The sequence below is a fragment of the Hyperolius riggenbachi genome, chromosome 4 (genome assembly GCF_040937935.1).
Source record: "Hyperolius riggenbachi isolate aHypRig1 chromosome 4, aHypRig1.pri, whole genome shotgun sequence".
NCBI lineage: Eukaryota > Metazoa > Chordata > Amphibia > Anura > Hyperoliidae > Hyperolius > Hyperolius riggenbachi.
This window is the reverse complement of record NC_090649.1, coordinates 27,358,227-27,378,443: the sequence shown is the minus strand read 5'-3', so window position 1 is coordinate 27,378,443 and position 20,217 is coordinate 27,358,227. Positions and strand designations below refer to the sequence as shown.

At 44.8% G+C, this 20,217-nt stretch overlaps 1 protein-coding gene across 1 annotated transcript in view; it reads left to right on the top strand.

Annotated features, from left to right (window-relative positions):
- LOC137504584 (NACHT, LRR and PYD domains-containing protein 1a-like) overlaps positions 1-20,217 on the top strand; it is a 51,172-nt gene that overhangs the window by 16,295 nt on the left and 14,660 nt on the right. Inside the window, exons 4-7 of the mRNA XM_068233165.1 lie at positions 4,991-5,043; positions 8,589-8,821; positions 14,920-15,212; positions 18,930-19,055. Of these exons, the coding sequence (XP_068089266.1) occupies positions 4,991-5,043; positions 8,589-8,821; positions 14,920-15,212; positions 18,930-19,055 (705 nt within the window). The remainder of the gene's footprint in view (positions 1-4,990; positions 5,044-8,588; positions 8,822-14,919; positions 15,213-18,929; positions 19,056-20,217) is intronic.

Below are 20,217 nucleotides of genomic sequence, written 5' to 3'. Positions count from 1 at the left end.
CTGCAGGCTCATGCGTCTGTTTGAGGAGGTGACAAGCCTGGTGAGTCGCAGTGAAGGCACCATCAGCGACCTGATCCCATACGCTTTCTTTTTTGGAGTATGCCCTGTGAAGAGTGCTGGATCAGGCCATAGAGGCGTGTGACCAGGAAGAGGAAGAGCTGTGGGCACCACCACTACAACCAGACTTGTCGTTGACACCTGCTGTACCTGTGGCAATGCAGAGGGAGGAGTCAGAGGAGGAAGGTGGCTTTGTGGAGGAGGTGGAAGAACAACAACCACAGCAGGTTTCTCAGGGGGCTTATGGTTACCTTTCGGGTAGGAGGAGGAGACCTTCCATGATATCAATGAGGAAGAGGAACGGGAGATGGCTAGCTTGGCATCCATCCTTGTGCAAATGGGATTTTTCATGCTGTCCTGCCAGTTGAGGAACCCCCATATAAAAACCCTGAAGATGAACAATCTGTACTGGGTGGCAACGCTATTAGACCCTCGCTATATAAGCACAAAGGGGATATGTTACCGAACTACCAGAAGCCAGAAAGGATGCAGCAGTTGTAGAACATCCTGAAAACTATGCTGTTCAAGGGTGATGTGACAGCATAATGGGAAAGAGGTGCTGTTTGAGCAAACATACCACCACCTCTCACTTCTCATTCTTGTAAGAGTGGCAGTTCAAACATAGGCACTAGATCTCCTCCAAGGACACCAAGGTGGAGCATCAGGTAGCCTGCTGCCAGCCTGCCACCTGCTGACCACCACTGACAAGTCTCCACTGTGTGGCTCTGCATTGGTGTTGGTGACATCACCACCACCACCACCAATGGCTGGCAGGCCTGCTGCTAGCCTGCCCCCTGCTGATGTATAATTTTTTCTTAAATATCATTGACTTTTTTTTAATAAATATCATTGATTTTTTTTTTTTATAAATAACACTAACTTTTATAAACATCTTTGACAAATTGATTATAAAAAATTAGGGTGTAGCCTGAGCCTGTCTGTGTGTGTGGAAAAACTTGTAGCCACGCTGGTCTGTTCAGTTGAGTGCACATGCAGCACAGCACCACACACCGAAGGACCTTACAGACCTGTTAGCGCTCAATCTTGCAAGGCTGCATGGTCGCGTAACTAGTTGGCATGGAGGCGTTCACAAATAGGCTAAACAAAATGAGGCTGTACATTGACGCTGGTCTACTTGGTTCCATCATACATTTCCAACATTAGCTTCCCATCCTGGCCTCTGCTACACGCCACTAGGGATGCTCATTCGGATTCCACGGAAATGTAATTTCCGAAATTCCGATCGGAAATTGCATTTCCGCATCGGAATGCGGAAATCGGTAATGCGGAAATCGGTAATGCAAGTGTGTTAGGCGGATTTCCGCCGGAAATCGCGGAAATTTCCGCCGGAAATCGCGTAAATTCCACCCGAATTTAACATCGATTTTCTCAAAAACTATAAGGTCTTTTTGAAAACTTTTTTTTGCATCTTGTTCAGGAGATTCTGCTTAATAAACCCTGAAAATTTGGTGTTTCTAGGACTTACGGGGGATTTGCTATTAACTGCTAAAGTCGGCGGATTTTTACTGTAATGTAAAATGCAGAAAATCCGCATCTGCCTATTTTCTGCATTTACATTACAGTAAAAATCCGCCGACTTTAGCGGTTAATAGCAAAGCCCCCGTAAGTCCTAGAAACACCAAATTTTCAGGGTTTATTAAGCAGGATCTCCTGAACAAGATGCAAAAAAAAGTTTTCAAAAAGACCTTATAGTTTTTGAGAAAATCGATGTTAAAGTCGGGCGGAATTTCCGCGATTTCCGGCGGAAATTCCGCATTGGAATGCGGAAATTGGTAGCGGAAAGCGGAATCGGTATTTGGCAATGTCGGAATGCGGATTTACCGCGGAATCGGAAATTGGCATTTCCGACCATCCCTACACGCCGCGCTGGTCTGTTCAGTTGAGCGCACTTGCAGCACAGCAGCACCACACACACCTAAGGGCCTTACAGACCTGTTAGCGCTCAGTCCCGGTAAAAGCTGTGTTTAGTCTATCAGTGTGAAGCGGGCATAAATAACCCTTACATTACCAGGGACGGATCAAGACCAAGTTGCGCCTGGGGCAAGGTCAGGTTTTGGCGCCTAAAGGTTAGGTTTTGGAGCCTAAACTGCCATTAATTTTGCCGCCTTTTTAAGAATTCAACAAACTGCGACTGGGGCAAGATACCTGCTTGCCCCCCCCCTAGATCCGTCCCTGTACATTACTACCACCATGTGTACACACTACAGACATTTTAAAGCAGCCCCTTTCTGCCTTAAATGTAGGAATGTAATGGGATTTCTGACCTTTATCAATTTATCAACTCGGTTGAGTTACTATACTATATATATATATATATATATATATATATATATATATATATATATATATATATATATATACACCGGCGGAGTGTCCCATGCAGTGGAGCTGAGCGGAGGACCTGAGGCCACCGAATGCACAGAAGAGGCCTGAGCAGAGCAGGAAAGTGCATGTCAACTAGTGTTGGGCGAACACCTGGATGTTCGGGTTCAGGTCGGTTCTGCCGAACATGGGCCAGATGTTCGGCATGTTCGGCCCGAACCCCGAACTCAATGGAAGTCAATGGGACCCCCGAACATGCCGCTTTTGGGGGCCCTATGGGGTCACAGGCATAAGGGGGGAGCATGCCCCGATCACGGGGGGGGTCGGAAATTCCCCCACCCCCTCCGCTAGCGCTCCCCACTCTGCCCACTTCCCCATAAACAAAGTTTGCGGAAAGTTAATAGTACCTGGTGGCTGGCTGGCTGGCAGTGACTAGGAGACGCGTTGAGGCCGGGCAGCGGGCGGTTCAGCGGTAGTACCCTTGTGGTACTTCCGCCCTTTCTCTGACCTCACGTCCTCTACGTGATGACGCATACGAGGGTACGTGTGACGCGTACCCTCGTATGCAGAGGACGTGAGGTCAGAGAAAGAGCGGAAGTACCACAAGGGTACTACCGCTGAACCGCCCGCTGCCCGGCCTCAACGCGTCTCCTAGTCACTGCCAGCCAGCCACCAGGTACTATTAACTTTCCACAAACTTTGTTTATGGGGAAGCGGGCAGAGGGGGGAGCGCTAGCGGAGGGGGTGGGGGGAATTTCCGACCCCCCCCCCCCCCCCCCCCGAGATCGGGGCATGCTCCCCCCTTATGCCTGCGACCCCATAGGGGGGCCGTATTCGGGCGAACAGGGCCCTGTTCGGGGGGCATTGAGTAGTTCGGGCGAACTTGAACTAAAAGGCCGAACACCATCAGGTGTTCGGTCGAACTCGAACAGCACCCGAACAGGGTGATGTTCTGCAGAACCCGAAACAGTGGCGAACACTGTTCGCCCAACACTAATGTCAACAAGCCTAGGAAGAATGGACCCTGGCCATTCTTATAGACCTACATTAATTCTGTCAGTCATCCATTTTGTTAATGTTCTGTGAATTTTGTACAGGTTCCAAATTTGCATAACCTTACCGCAACAGATCATACGGATCTGCTGCAGACTGACAGTGGGAATCCTCATAGACCAACGGCCACTTCCTGCTCACGGCAATCTGGTTACGTCCACTAGTTTGTAAGAAATAGGGGACCTGGGGGAAACACTAAAGCTAAAATTACACAAAAGGACCCTTGCCTGTGGCCTCTGGGCTTTGGGTAATGCACTTGCTTCAACTACCGCCTCTGCTCGCTCATCTTTAGTGAACCTATGTGGTTAGTGGAGTGGAGTGCATATCCAACTGTCGAAAACGATCGATTCTACTGACAGGAAATTGCATGGTGTGTACCATGCATAACAGACGGAGGCAAATAGCAACTGACCAATCAAGCAAGACAGAGGAAAGTTCTAACAAAGTGAAACTTACAGAAGGGGAAGGACTTTACACATTCATAATGTTGCCTGGATCCGCACGGAGCTGTGCCAACAGCAGCAGCCACCCCTCCCTGGCTGGAACTATAGATTAAGTGTCGGGCCAGCCAAGGAGGTATTCATACGCCAAAATAGTCCTCCTTCACATGTCTGCGGCACTTAGCGAGGGGGGACGATTGTGTGTGCATGTGACTGCATGTTGGAAGAAAGTGGGGAGTAGGAAATTGCAAGAGGGTACTTATTATATATTTTACTGAAAGAAGGAGTCCTTTGCAGCATGGACTTGGCCCCTTACTGGCAGAGGGCCCCATAGCAGCTGCTATGCCAGCTATGGGTATTCCTACGCCCCTGAGTGGGGGTATGTTTATAGCAGATCTGTGTTTGTGCCATTTTAGCACATTTTACAGTGCATTATAATAAAGGTTACTTGTGCCCATATGGCTTTGTCCCTTCTAGTGGCACATCCAGTGTTAGTCATGGACATGCAAGTGCCCAATGGGCACTCATTTGCTAGTAGATTATAATTTGCAGCGCACACACTTTCTGCACTGCTAACGAACTACTTTTTCATAGTTTTTTTTTTTCTTTTTATTTGTCCAAAGTGCTTGCAAACTGAATTGGATACTTCTTGAGCAACACTAGTACCAATGTGATGCATTATAGATGCTACATTTGAACTTACCTTCTATTTTAAGAATGAATGTCATATTATGATTGCACCTATTTATAGCAATACTTCTTTACTTCTTCAATAAACTTCACTATAGCTGAAGGTAAAGGGGGAAGAGGCGCCCAGAGCAGATAAAATACGTTAAAAACAAATAAAATGAAAAAAGTGAGGTGGCTTACCTCAATGAAGACAAATTCACGTATTAATAGAATTTTATTGCACTGGCAACGCGTTTCGTGGGTGCATACCCACTTCCTCTGGCCAAATAGCAGTGCCTAATAGTGCTTGTAGCCACAAATAAGGCGCCTTCCTACAGGGTGTAATTTTTATTATCCCTACTTTTTGTCCGTTCACTATAGCTGATTCTTGAACCTTAATAAGTTATTGTCATGTATTCTTGTATTAGGCCGAGGACTCAGCTGATGTAGTAACCCCAGAAATGAGTGGAAACATGTATAGGTAAGTGTGGTAAGTGATAGAACTACATACAACATGTTTAGTAAGGATGTATTTCCTCTTGCCCCTTGGACTTAAAGAACAACTGAAGTAAGAGGTATATGGAGGCTGCCATATTTACTGTATATTCCTGCGTATAAGACTACTTTTTAACCCTTGAAAATCTTCTGAAAAGTTGGGGGTCGTCTTATATGCTGGGTGTCATTGATGCGGGGTGATACGCCCTATCCTGTTACTGCCTCTCAGATCTCCCTGCTGAGGGAGCGCAATCTGTTCTTCCATACCGCTCTGATAAACAGGTAGACAAGAAGAGCTGACCAGTCTACTTAAGGAGAGTTGACCAATGCAACAAGTCAATTGACTATATACTGTTATATACTGGGTAACACATACAGTACAGCACCAGTATCTGTTCATACAGAGCACCAGTACATGATTTTTTAATTTTAATTTGGTGTGCGTTGGAAGAGGGGTAGTCTTATACGGCGAGTATATCCCAAACTCTATATTTCAACTGGAAAAGTTGGGGGGTCGTCTTATACGCCGGAATATACGGTATTTCCTTTTAAGCAATACCAGTTTCCTGGCTATCCTGCTGATCCTCTGCCTCTAATACTATTAGCCATAGACCCTGAACAAGCATGCAGTAGATCAGATATTTCTGACATATTTGTCAAATTCTGTCATTACTCTATTATATATTTCCTCCAAATGACATTATACAAATTGTATGTCGGAACTAAAGAGGGCAGCAACAGGAACTCATTCCTGTATAATCCTTGATATTCACTGATAGAAGTCCTGAAATAAAAGTCCAAATGAATTGTGAAGACAATGTCGGGATGGCAGCTGGTAAAGCTGAGGAAATCCACTTGCTGGCCAGCAGTTATCAGGTGTTGCTGATCACAGTTAGGGATACTCGCTGGATTCCGGTCGGAATTGGGCCAATTCCGATTCCGCCGGTGAGAACGGAATTGCTATACCTCTAAAACGGAATTCTGCAGAAATTTTTTTAATTTTGCGGAATTTTACAGAATTAACATTTATTTTCTCCCTTTCTCCCAGAGGGAGGAGCGTCTCATTTTCCAGGGAATTGTAGTATTTCAAAAGCCAGCTTACACACCGTGGCTGGGAATTGAACCCAGGTCTCAGTGTGTGGTAGGTAACTGACTTAACCACTATACCACCAACAACACTACATGCTGATGCCAGCCTAGCATGTACCATTATGATCAATCCAAGAGAAAAAGTAGCATGCTTAAGGATTTGTAGTATTTCAAAAGCCAGCTTACATACTGTGGCTGGGATTTGAACCCAGGTCTCAGTGTGTGGTAGGTATCTGACTTAACCACTATATCACCAACAACACTACATGCTGGAGTAGTGTTGGTGGTGTAGTTGATAAGTCAGTTACCTACCACACACTGAAACCTGGGTTCAATTCCCAGCCACGGTGAGTTGGCTTTTGACATGCTACAAATCCTTAAAGGGAAGGTTCAGGGAGGGTGGGTAAAAAATAAAAATCAATTTAAACTTACCTGGGGCTTCCTCCAGCCCGTGGCAGGCAGGAGGTGCCCTCGCCACCACTCCGCAGGCTCCCGGTGGTCTCCGGTGGCCGACCCGACCTGGCCAGGCCGGCTGCCAGGTCGGGCTCTACTGCGCTCCAAGGCCCGGCACTTCTGCGTCCCACGCCGGCGCGCTGACGTCATCGGACGTCCGCCGGGCTGTACTGCGCAGGCGCAGAACTACTGCGCCTGCGCAGTGCACCGGAGACCCTGGCCACCGGAGACCATCGAGAGCCTGCGGAGCGGCAGCGAGGGCACCTCCTGCCTGCCACGGGCTGGAGGAAGCCCCAGGTAAGTGGAAATTGATTTTTATTTTTTACCCACCCTCCCTGAACCTTCCCTTTAAGCACGCTACTTTTTCTCTTGGATTGATCATAATGGTACATGCTAGGCTGGTTTCAGCATATAGTGTTGGTGGTATAGTGGTTAAGTCAGTTACCTACCACACACTGAGACCTGGGTTCCATTCCCAGCCACGGTGAGTTGGCTTTTGACATGCTACAAATCCTTAAGCACGCTACTTTTTCTCTTGGATTGATCATAATGGTACATGCTAGGCTGGCTTCAGCATGTAGTGTTGGTAGTATAGGGGTTAAGTCAGATACCTACCACACACTGAGACCTGGGTTCAATTCCCAGCCACGGTATGTAAGCTGGCTTTTGAAATACTACAAATCCTTAAGCACGCTACTTTTTCTCTTGGATTGATCATAATGGTACATGCTAGGCTGGCTTCAGCATGTAGTGTTGGTAGTATAGGGGTTAAGTCAGATACCTACCACACACTGTAGACCTGGGTTCAATTCCCAGCCACGGTATGTAAGCTGGCTTTTGAAATACTACAATTCCCTGGAAGATGAGACGCTCCTCCCTCCAGGAGTTAATAGGGACTATGGGCTACCATATAGGATAAACAAGGTTACTTTAGCGATTTTTTTTTATTTTTCCGACAGAATCCAGAATTCTGCGGACTTTTGTACAAATCCGGTCGGAATTTTCATAGCGACGGAATTTAACACTGACGGAATCTGTGATTTCCGGCGGAACGAAATTTGCTGTTTCCGATCATCCCTAATCACAGTGAAGACTTGCTGCAGGTTTCTATTGGGAGTGATAACACAGGGTTACTGCTGCTTGGCCAGCAGGTGGATTTCCTCTGTTTTACCACCTTCAGTTGAGGCCTGTGTCTTGTGAATTACATTTAGTAACAAACTGAATCAAAAGGTATACTTTTTTTATTTTCATATATTCAGCACCAAAATAAAAAGCTCGTAAAAATAAAACGAAGTAACAGAATTTAAAACCAAATACAAAGAATATCACCTTAAGGACTCAGCTTTTTTTAAAATATGTATGCCATGAGGGTGTATAACTGTTATTTTTGCAAATGAGGGCTTGTAATTATTGCTAGGGTACAATGTGAAAACAAGAAACATGACACAGAAAAAATACATCTTCACTACCAAAAAATGTATTATCCCCATTCATTGCACTAGGTACATAATTTAAATGTTGGGATTACCAGGACAAATGGGCAAATAAAATGTGTGGGTTTTATGTATGGTAGCATTGTTTATTTTAAAACCATAGTGGATGGAAATGGAGAAATCGTGTATTTTTTTTCATTTTTATCTCGTTTTTCCCCTTAAAAACCCTAGAAAAGAAAGTAATTGCTGAAAATAAATATAACCCCCCAAAAAGCCTAATTGGTGGCAAAAAACAACAACATATAGATCATTTAGATGTGATGAGTAATGATAAAGTTATTGGCAAATGAATGGGACGAGCGCTTAAATGTGAAATTTGCTCAGATGCATAAGGTGAAAAAACACTGAAGGCTAAAGTGGTTAGCCAGCACACTATCCAGCCACTGGATAACCAGCATAGATAGGACCAGTGTGGTTCTTATGAAATCTTTATGGTTTGTGTGACTAGGGGTGTGCCGAGGTTGTGATTAGGGGTGTGTTCTTATCTTGTTTTCAGATTGGTTTTGAGAACTATCGGCCTTTTCTGCTGCTCAGAGACAGGAATCAAGTTCCAGGTGACACGTCCAGTGATCATTGAGTATGAGTTGGATTCATGGTGTGATTACAGCGATCTCCTCGATAATCAGATCAAGGCATATGAAACTATAAGTCCTCTCTTCAACATTACAACAATAGGGGAACCTTATTCAGTGTCTGCAGTCTATCTACCTCACTATCTGTGTTTACAAGGTAAGCCAAGGTCAAGAAAACTCTCAGTTAACCGTAAGTTGAACATTAGTTTTGTTGTTAGTAAAGTCTGGTTCACTCGGATGCCTGGCGGCGTTTACCACCAAGTATTCTGGACTCGACAGCTAAATGCTCCCATTCAAGTGAATGGGAGCATTTAGCATCGCGCGGTTACCGTCGATTACCGTCGATTGTGCAAACGTGGCATTTCGATCCTTCTTTAACACGTTGTTTCAGCCGGCCCTAGAAGCCGCATGCATTGTCCAAGGTCACCTATCCACCGCGGCTTCATGTCCCTTTGCTGGGATGAGAAATGCTGATTGTGACGGGAAGCCAACGATCGCTGTACCGCCACCCCGAATGAGACAGGACAACGCAGCTTCTGGCCACCCCCAGGCCACCTGCCGTCCATGTGAGCCAGCCCTAAGATTTCTGCAGTTCATTCAGTGTAACAATAACTCAGTGACCCAGAATGGCTTACATGCAGTTGTGATTTAGGTCAGAGTCACACTGTCCCAGATGAAAAACCGATCTTGTAAAAAGTGATCCATTTTCCATTTAACCTCCTTGCCGGTTATCCCGAGCTCAGCTCGGGGTAACCTGCGCAGGAGAATTTCTCAGGCCCCACTGGGCCGATTTTCACCATTTAGCACTTTGCTAGCTGCGTGCATATCTCGATCGCCGCCGCTCGCCGCTGATTCGCCGCTACCCGCCGCGCCGCCCCCTCCCCCTCCAGACCCCTTGCGCGGCCTGGTTAATCAGTGCCAGGCAGCGCTGAGGGGTGGATCGGGATTCCCTCTGACGTCCATGATGTCGGTGACGTAATCCCACCACGTCGCCATGGCGACGGGGGAAGCCGAGCAGGAAATCCCGTTCTGAACGAGATTTCCTGCTTGCAAAGAGCGCCGGCGGAGATCGGTGTAGGTAGGGGGATGCCGCTTGTCAGCGGCTATCATGTAGCTAGCGCTAGGCTAGCTACATGAATTTAAAAAAAAAAATTAAAAAGTGCTGTGCCGCCCCCTTGCCGACATAATTGGAACGGCAAGGGGGTTAAAGGGATCATTTTGTTACAATAGCATTTTTTAATATCTTGTTTAGTTTTCACATCGCCTCCTGCTCGGTACCTGCTGCTGTCATATTTGGGGTCCTCTGCACGGAAGAGATGCCAGTATACCAATCCCAGAGCCCGACAGCCCTCTGCAAAACACCCAGTGATTCACATTGGTCTCTTGCAAACCATTTGTAACCTGATGCTTCTGATGGCGTTCTGGGGTCTGTATACCGGCATTTCTTTCATGTATGGGCCAAGTGACAATAGCAGTGGAGGACTCATATGGGGGGAGCAGGAGAGTGATTTGTTAAATGTAGTCAACGAGCAGCGTCATGAAAAGGAGCATTGTCCGTTCTCATAGGATAGCACTGATTCCGTTTGGCATCTGCTTCATCTGGCCAATCCGGAAAAATCTTGCAGGATGCAACACTGCATTCTGCTTGTCAGAACAGACCAAACAGATTCATTCCAGAAGGACTGATGAGAACAAATCCTATTGCATTGCATTGGATCTGTTTCGATCCATTTCGTTCATTATACTAAACCACAGGTGTGGAACTCCAGGCCTGGAGGGCCAGATCCATGCCAGTGTTTAGGATGGACTGAGAAAGAGAGGAATGTGTTCTACCTGATGGACCACACCTTTCCTGATTCAGACCCATCAATTCATTTGAGCTGTGTCAAAAATTTGTGAGGGCCTCGGCCCTCGAAGGACCGGTATGACATTCCTGTGTGGAAGGTTTTGTACCACTGTGAATGGAGCCTTAAAGTGTACCTAAGATGAAAAAAATTAAAGCTTGTATACTTACCTGGGGCTTCTTTCAGCCCCCTTTAGGTGCTGGTTCCCTTGTTTTCCTTCCCGGGATGCTCTAATTTTCTGCTAACCAGTCTCTTCCTCCAGTCTCCACAGTCCCACTGTTCAGCGCATGCACAGTCCAGCCACGTGCAAATCCCTTTTGCGCTCCCATTGCCTAGAACTTTCTACACCTCAACACTAGTACAGCTCCCGGTTATGGGAGCGCAATGGGGGCACATCTACACAGCCAAGTTGTGGATGTGCTGTACAGCGGGACTGGTGGCAATTGGCCGCCAGTGCAAAAGGTGAAAAATTGCAGTCACTGTCATATATCCCCCTTTCTTATTTATCTCTGCTTCAAACACAATAAGGGAATGATAGCTGAGTGAGTTTTGCGCCCCTCCTACACTGCGCCCTGAGGCTGGAGCCTCTCTCGCCTCTGCCTCGGTCTGGTCCTGGGTCACCCCGTTATCATTGTCTGTAATCTTATTTATTGTACAGCGCTGAGTAATTTGTTGGCGCTATATAAATCCATAAATAATATTATAATCATCATGGATATCCTTCAATGCAAGGAAAGCATCTAAGCCCCGCTAAACACAGAGCATGAAGTTTTGGCACCTGCGGCTAATGGATGATTCTGACAACCCATAGGCGCTAATACAAATATCGGCTATTAGGCAACCAAAGCAGAAATTTGGGCGTGCGATAATTATCGTTTTGAAAATTATGTTATAGTTTTTTTATATTTTTATTGTTTTGAACATTATAACATTATAGTTTTTAACTTTTTTTTATTTCCAAATGCTATATTGTCACCATACTTTGTACTAGGGAGAAAATTAAAATCTTGTGATAACTAGGACAAATAGGCAGATACAATGTGTGGGTTTTATGTACAGTGTTTATATTAAAACTATAGGGGATGAAATTGGAGAAATTGTGTATTTTTTCATTTTTTCCTTGTTTTTCCCTTTAAAATGCATAAAAAATAAAGTAATTACTGAAAACAAATATCAACCCCAAAAAGCCTAATTGGTGGTGAAAAAAACAAGATATAGATTATTTCATTGTGATTAGTAGTGATTAAGCTGTTGGCAATTGAAAGGGATGGGCACTGAAAGGTGAAAATCGCTCTTTTCCTTTAGGGCCCTTTTCCACCAGCGCGTTTGCGCTGGCTGAATCGCAAAGTCGCAAACCGCTAGCGATTTTACAATCACTACGGTTTGCTTTTTAACATAGGAATCGCGGTAGGTCATTTCCACTACCGCGATTCGTTTTTTACCCGAACGCGAACGCGCGGCGGAGCGATATTTGCCGCGATTTTGCTATGCAGTGCATAGCATAGCAAAATCGCGCCCGCAAAATGTCGGGCAATAACCGGTTTTGCGATTCAGCAATCGCTAGCGTGGAAAAGGGCCCTTAGGCTGGTTTCACAGTGGGACGTTAAAGTCCCACGTTACAGCAGCCAGTAATGCAGCCTAACTCACAGCACTTTAAAATCAATGTGCTGTTCACAGTGCACACGTTGCGTTACATTGTAACGCAGCACGTTTAAACAAAGTGCTGCATGCTGTACGTTATACTGGGCTAAGCAGCGTTAAGGTGCCCATACACTCGTCAGATTGGCAGCAGACAGATAAGAAATGCATCTGATGATCTATCTGATGCGTTTTTAGAACATTTTTTACCAGGATAGAATTCCAATAGATTTCAGTTTGAAATCTGTTGAAATTCGATCTGATGGCATTTTTTTGCCATCAGATTTCCATTAAGGCCAATGCAAACTGATAAGCAATCTCATCAGATCGACCTAAATTTTCCACCCTGCTAGTTCGATGGAAATCCATCGAAATCGATCGAAATCGGCCGTCGATCGGTCGATTGGCCAACCGATTTGCGATCGATCGATCGATCGATCGCGATCGATCGGTCGGCCAGAAAATCGGCTGAGTGTATGGGCTGCTTTAGACTGTTTGCACATGCTCAGTAATGTTGGAGGAGGAGGAGGTCTCATCCGGACAATGAAAGATTCAGCTCACAGTGGATGTCTGTCTGGAAGAAACAGGAACATATAGAATGTACAGTGCAGGGAAAGTCCTGTCCTGCTAGTCATTTCACCCAGTCTGCTTCCCTAGTAAAATGATTCAAATGATTTGGTTCAAAGATCCGGATCTTTTCAATGATCCGATTCAAATGATCCGAATCCTTAAAAAGATCCCGATCCCATCACTAACCTGGAGCGGCTGCTTTGAGAGCTGCATAACGCGGCTCAATCTGACGTCCAACTTCAACACCACCATGCGTTGCGTTAGGGGCACGTTATGGGACCATAACGTCCCCTAAAACGCAACGTCTTGGTGGGAAAGTAGCCTTAGGGTAAAAACCACTTTGGGGGTGAAGTGGTTAATGTTCTAATGTTGAAAACAATATTAATCAGACACCCAAATTTCTGCTTTGCGCACCTTAATAACAATATTTTCAGTAGTGCCTATGGGAAGCCCGAATCGTCCATTGAAATTTCCTGGGTTATGCACAATCCAGGGTGGGGGTGGGGAGGTCTTACAGTTAAACATTGGAGGGGGGAGGATTCTGTGAGAGAGCAGGGCTAGGTTAAGCTGTAGTAAAATATTGTTAATACATACCTATATTTCATTATGATAATTTACACTACTCACATTTTAAAAACTAAGGCTATTGGTAGATAATAACAATAATTTTATTGCCAAAAACGTGCGCCCACTTTTCCTTGCGCCCCTTTTCTGGCTGCAGTAGTGTCTGACGCACACCTGAAACAAGCATGCAGCTAATCCAGTCAGACATCAGTCAGAGCACCTGATCTGCATGCTTGTTCAGGGGCTATTGTATTAGAGGCAGAGGATCAGCAGGACAACTTAAGCCTAAAAAAAAAACTACACCCACAATACATTTTTTTTTTTTTACATTAAAAATTAGCTGTCTCCCTCCCACACAAAATTACCCAAATAAAACTTTTAATAAAAATAAAATAAAAAAAATTACAATAAAAAAACCCATAAATAGTTACCTAAGGGTCTGAACTTTTTAAATATGCATGTCAAAGGAGTATATTAATATCATTTTTTAAATTATGGGCTTGTAAATAGTGATGGACGCAAATTGAAAAAATGCACCTTTATTTCCAAATAAAATATTGTCGCCATAAATTGTGATAGGGACATCATTTAAATGGTGTAATAAGCGGGGCAAATGAAATACATGGGTTTTCATTTCAAACTATAATGGCCAAAAACTGAGAAATAATGATTTTTTTTTTCCTTTTCTATCTTAATATTCCTGTTAAAATGGATTTAGAATAAATTAATTCTTAGCAAAATGTATCACCCAAAGAAAGCCTAATTGGTGGAGGAAAAAACAAGATATAGATCAATTCATTGTGATGAGTAGTGATAAAGTTATTGACAAATGAATTGGAGGTGAAAGTTGCTCAGATGCAAAAAATGAACAACCCTGTGGGCTTAAAGAGAGTCTGAAGCGAGAATAAATCTCGCTTCAGACCTCATAGATAGCAGGGGCATGCGTGCCCCTGCTAAAATGCCGCTATCCCGCGGCTTAACGGGAGTCCCTTCACCCCCAAATCCCCTCGGTGCAGCGGGGGAGCGCTTCCTGGTTGGGGCAGGGCTAACCGCCGCAGCCCTGCCCCACGCGCGTCTGTCAGACGCGTATCTCCGCCTCTCCCCCGCCCCTCTCAGTCTTCCTTCACTGAGAGGGGCGGGGGAGAGGCGGCGATGCGCCGCTGACAGACGCGACTGGAGGCAGGGCTGCAGCCGTTAGCCCTGCCTCCAGGAGTGACCAAATCTACGACCAAGTCTTGCGGGGGGGGATTTGGGGGTGAAGGGACCCCCGTTTAGCAGCGCGATAGCGGCGGTTTAGCAGGGGCACAAATGCCCCTGCTAACTATGAGCTCTGAAGCGAGATTTATTCTTGCTTCAGAGTCTCTTTAAGTGGTTAAAAGGAAATAAATATGTCAGTCTTCATATTGCTTTCAGTTCAGCTCAGGTATCCTTTAATGACTGGTGTGGAGATGTACTGATCGGGAGGTGAAGACTTATGCAGAGTTGTAGACCTGTTGGAGTAAGAACACAAAGAGTAATGTGCTTTTGTGAAAGCTGAAACCTTGTAGTTAATATTAAATGAAGGTTTGAATTGCCTTTTGCATTGTTCCATGTTTTATGATTTCTCTTCTCCTTTCCTGTCACTGGGATAAAACTAAAGGCTTTGATGGAGACAGATCATGGATCCAGTGTGTCCACTTCAAAGATGGAAACCTGGTCCTGGAGACGCCAACCACGATTGTACCTTATTATGTTGTCTTGGAGAATCCTTCCTTCTCCCCCATTGGATTGTTGTTGCAGTCGTGGAGGCTACTGGAGGACAAAATCTTAAATAGCATTCCATATCATGGGATGGTTCTGCTCTTTTCCAAAGTCATTGGGAGCAATGTGCAAGAACACAAAGACTATGCAATTAATCTCTATCTGATGCCCCACAGCAGGCCACTGGCAAATGTAAGTTAACAAATGTAACACACGTATTTGCATGGAACCATTGTAGTGGGTGATGATTCTGTGGGTCATGTCTATATCAAATACACATGTTTACCTTGCACAGTGAGCAGACATTATCTGTATTGTGCTGATGAGGTTGTTGGGTGGTTGTAGTGTGGGGGTACCTACAGTTAGAGATGCAGCGAACTGTTCGCCCGGCGAACATCCCTGGGGCTTTTACTACTTCCGGGTCGCACTGACCCAGAGTAGTACGCCTGCGCTGCCCGGCGGAGCGCGTCCTAGATCGCGCTCCTGTTGCCGGGCACTCTCTGCGCATGAGCGTGACGTCGTTCATGACGTCACGCACACGCGCAGAAAGTGCCCGGCAACAGGAGCATCGCGATCTAGGACGCTCTCCGCTGGGCAGCTCAGGCGTACTACTCCGGGTCAGTGCGACCCAGAAGTAGTAAGAGCCCCAGGGATTTGGAGATGTTCGCCACATCTCTACCTACAGTACCCCAATCCCCCATTGTCATAGCTGTGTTTCTCCCCTAGTTCCATATACAGCTGTAGAAACGTATTTTACCCTGGCTGTGTGTGATGTATGCATATGTATGGAGTACTTCTGTTTGCATTTTGCGTACTCTATACAGTAGGTACAGATGGCTGACTGTGAAGTTTTTTGATCTGAGGGCTCGTGCATACTAATAATGCACATGCCAATGTCCCTGTGCCTTGGTACTCTTGAAAATGAACTCATTTTCAGTTGCAAACAGCCCAGAAACATAAGAGTTGATTGGGTCATGTGTAAATATGCATCCAGCCATGTGGTAATGCAGAGGATAGAAATGCATGATAACATGAAACTTTCATATGTCCATGCACATCACAGAGCATAGGAAGTGCCTCAAAGCTGACTGGGCACTCTGTCTATATATAGAGTTCCTACTACAATGTTTGCTTCCGGCAGAAAAACGTATAGAACCTGCCCTGGCTCCGGCAATTGGCGCCTGCCTGGCTCTGGCTGCCCTTACTAAGGGGTGGGCGGGGTTGCTTTTCAGCAATACATCAATGTTACACATGATGAAAAGCTGACACAAGAGTGTCCATGTGTTCAGGCCTTTAATCTGTTTTACTTTGTAGCAAATCTAATTTTTCTACACATTTATACTTAACCGGTACAGCACCATTGTATTGTGTATCTATGCCACTGAAGACTTCACTTCAGGAAGCCACGACCCGCCAGAACAGGGTACTGATCAGTGAATGGGAACATATGTTCCCAAAGCTGACCAAAGTGCCCGTAGTAGTAGATGAGCAACTGCATCAATGAGATGCCTGTGGTGACAGTATTACACCACTATTCAGTACACTGGATAGAGTGGGGCCATCTAGTGGCCAAAAAGTAAAAATGCACCTACATATACTATAATTAAAAAAAAAAATCCCTCATTCATTTTAACCACCTATTTCCCCCTCTTCTATCTAACCATTTGAGGACCCTGGGCTTAAAGAGACACTGAAGCGAAAAAAAATATATGATATAATGAATTGGTTGTGTACAATGAATAATTACTAGAAGATTAGCAGCAAAGAAAATATTCTCATATTTTTATTTTCAGGTATATAGTGTTTTTCCTAACATTGCATCACTCTATAATATGTGCAGATTACACAACACTTAGCATTCAAAATGAGTCTTTCAGAGCAGTCTGTGAAGTAATTAACTCTCCTCTAGCAGAGGAAAAGTAAACAGTTCAATTACAGTTGAGATAATAAAAGTCAGATAACAGCCCTCTCCACGACCAAGTTAGTCGGAGAGCTTAATGGCTTGTTTGCATAGAGATAACAACTGGAGTTTCTCAACTCTTCCTGTACTGGAAACAATTAGACTGATGTATCTGATCTTAATGTTTTTTTTCTTAGCTGTACTACACATACAAATCATAATATCATCATTTTTTTTTTTCACTTCAGTGTCTCTTTAAACCCCACTAGTGACCAGGCCATTTTTTTACAAAATAGGCCACTACAGATTTAAGGCCTAGCTGCAGTGCTGTACAAATCAGCACACAAGTGATCCCTCCCCCCCTTTTACTGTATGGGGAGGGGTGTGGTCTCTTACCACACCTCCCTTGTGGCTGCATCCCCCTTAATTCCTTGTAACTGATCCAGTGACCGGCATAGTATTGAAGCTGTTCGGGGCGCCCTTTCATTCTCACGCTGATGCTGTACGCAAGGACGCCTCTGCGCCTCTGCTCCCCTTTTGTCATTATCAATATGCGCCTGGGATGCATCAGCCGGATGCACATTGTTTATGACAAGAGGGGAGCGCGGGCGCAGAGGCGATCATGTGTACAGCATCAGCATGAGAATGAAAGGGCGCCCCGAACAGCTTCAATGCTATGCCGATCACCGGATCAGTTACAAGGAATGAAGGGGGACGCAGGCACAAGGGAGGTGCGGTAAGAGACCACACACCTCCCCATACAGTAAAAGCACCTACAGAGAGTAAGCCCCTCCCACCCAAAAAATAGGCCCTAGCACATATTACACCCCCCCCCCCCCCCAAAGAATATAAGAGAGTTCCTTATATTCAGGGAAAGGGTACATAAACACATTATATATACACTAGTGACCTTAGACCGTTTAAAAACAGGCTAGGTCTGTCCCTGCGCATGCGCACCCGCCACGTGCATGAGCTCGCATCCGCCGATCGCACACGCCCGCCACCTCTGGCCCCGTCCTTCCTCAGCTTTCCTCAGTGTCTCTGTGTCCCTCCCTGCACATGCGCAGTGCAAAAAACACAGGGACATAACGGACGCAGGGACACTTGCAAATTATGTATAGGGATATACACTGTATATATCCTACTAATATTATAAATTGGAAAGTTTGGATGAAATTGTCTGAACAGATTTAAATGAAATTGGCACACACATAGTACATTACCTGGAATAACATATAGGATACTTTTTATTCCCATAATCAAAAAGTGGGTGGAGCCAAAAACAAATTTCACTGGGAAAAACTTGGTCATTGAATAATTGTGTGGAGGGGTTAGAAAAAGTGGGTACAGCCAACACCAGCCAAATACATACCCAGGCAATGCCGGGTCATCAGTGGGTGGAGGTAAATACAAATTTCACTGGGAAAATGTAAACAGCAGCCATTCATACACTGTTTATGGCAGAGTTCTCAAACTTTGCACAGTTGGTCACTGGGTGACTGGGATTACTATTCAGAGAAGTGGGTGGAGCCTACAACAGCCAATCAAAATTCACCTATTCATTTTCAAAGGGAATATTTAATTGCTGCCATTCTTGCACTGTTAATGGCACAAGCCTCAAACCTGCTACAGTTGGCCATTAGGTGACTGGGGTTCAAATTCAGAAAAGGGGGTGGAGCCACAAACAGCCAATTAGATTTGTTTCATTTCAATGCAAATTACTGATGCCAAAGACTACAACGCTCACAAACTTGCTCATTGAATAATTGTGTGTGTGTTAGGGTTAGAAAAAGTGGCCAGAGCCAACACCAGTCAAATACATACCTGGGCAACACCGGGCCATCAGCTAGTATATATATATATATATATATATATATATATATATATATATATATATATATATATATATATATAAAATGCTCTGGCTTTTAAGGGGAAATAACCTGTGGTGGGCAACTTATTAATGTAGTCAATATGAAGTATTTGTTTGTCAATGTGTTTTTATGCAGGAGGTAGAGACGTATGTGGAGCGGTATGGATTTAAAAGGGTTTTCAAACATCCACAGACTAAATCTCTGTACAACAAGAAAAACTACAGCGTGAAAGTATCCCGAAGTGCAGTTGTAGAGCCAGACGTAAGGAAGCTGTTTGGATAATTGAACATATAAGAAACAAAAAGACAAAAAAAAATACTTATATGCATCAAATACACCTGTAGCCTGTTAAAAAATGTTATTTTATGCTTATTTAGTACATATTTACTTACTATATACATCCAACATGCTATTGATGTTATACTGTGGCCATTGTCCATCTCATTAAAAATTTAGCTTAATTTTATTCAATTTTGAAATTTTCACTTGGGTCACTGACTGTTAGATATATCACAGCTTTTACCATTCCACAGAGTTTCACTCCAAACATTACACCTCTGATAAGGTGTAATTTGAACAGTTATTTGTTTAAAGAGAACCCGAGGTGTGTTTGAAGAATGCTATCTACATACAGAGGCTGGATCTGCCTATACAGCCCAGCCTCTGTTGGTATTCCAAACCCCCCTAATGTCCCCCTGCACTCTGCAATCCGACATAGATCACAGCCGCACTGTGTGGCTGTGTTTACATCTGTAGTGTCAGTCTCGGCTGCTCCCCTGCCTCCTGCAGAGCTCCGGTCCCTGCCCCCCTCCCTTCCCTCTAATCAGCGAGCAGGGAAGGGACGCAGGCGGGGACTGGAGTTCTGCAGGAGGTGGGGAGAGCAGCAGACTATAGAGAAAAACACAGCCCGCTGCGACACGCTGTGTGTCAACAGTGAGGCTGTGATTTATCAGTGATTGCAGAGTGCAGGGGGACCTTAGGGGGGTTTGGGACAGCAACAGAGGCTGGGCTGTATAGGCAGATCCAGCCTCTATATGCAGATAATGTTCTTCAAACCCATCTCGGGTTCTCTTTAACAGTTCAAGACACTGACCTGTTGTACAGCTCTGCACCAGCACTGATCACACCTGATAGGTGTTGAAAAAAATTGCACGCTCATTTATTTAATTTTTTAAAACAATGATGTGTATTATTTGTTAGAGACTAAATGGGATACACATCCAAATTTGAATAATCAACCCATTGGCATGGTAATGTGAATTATCAATCTTGTTTTTGGGCACAGCTGTACAAGGTCAGGAAGAGAAAAGGAAGGTCCACGGAAACAGCATCGATACAAACATAGCTGACATGTTTCGGACCTCACTGGCCATTCATCAAAGCTTTTTTGCATAGGCCATGCATCTGACTTAAAAATATTTAA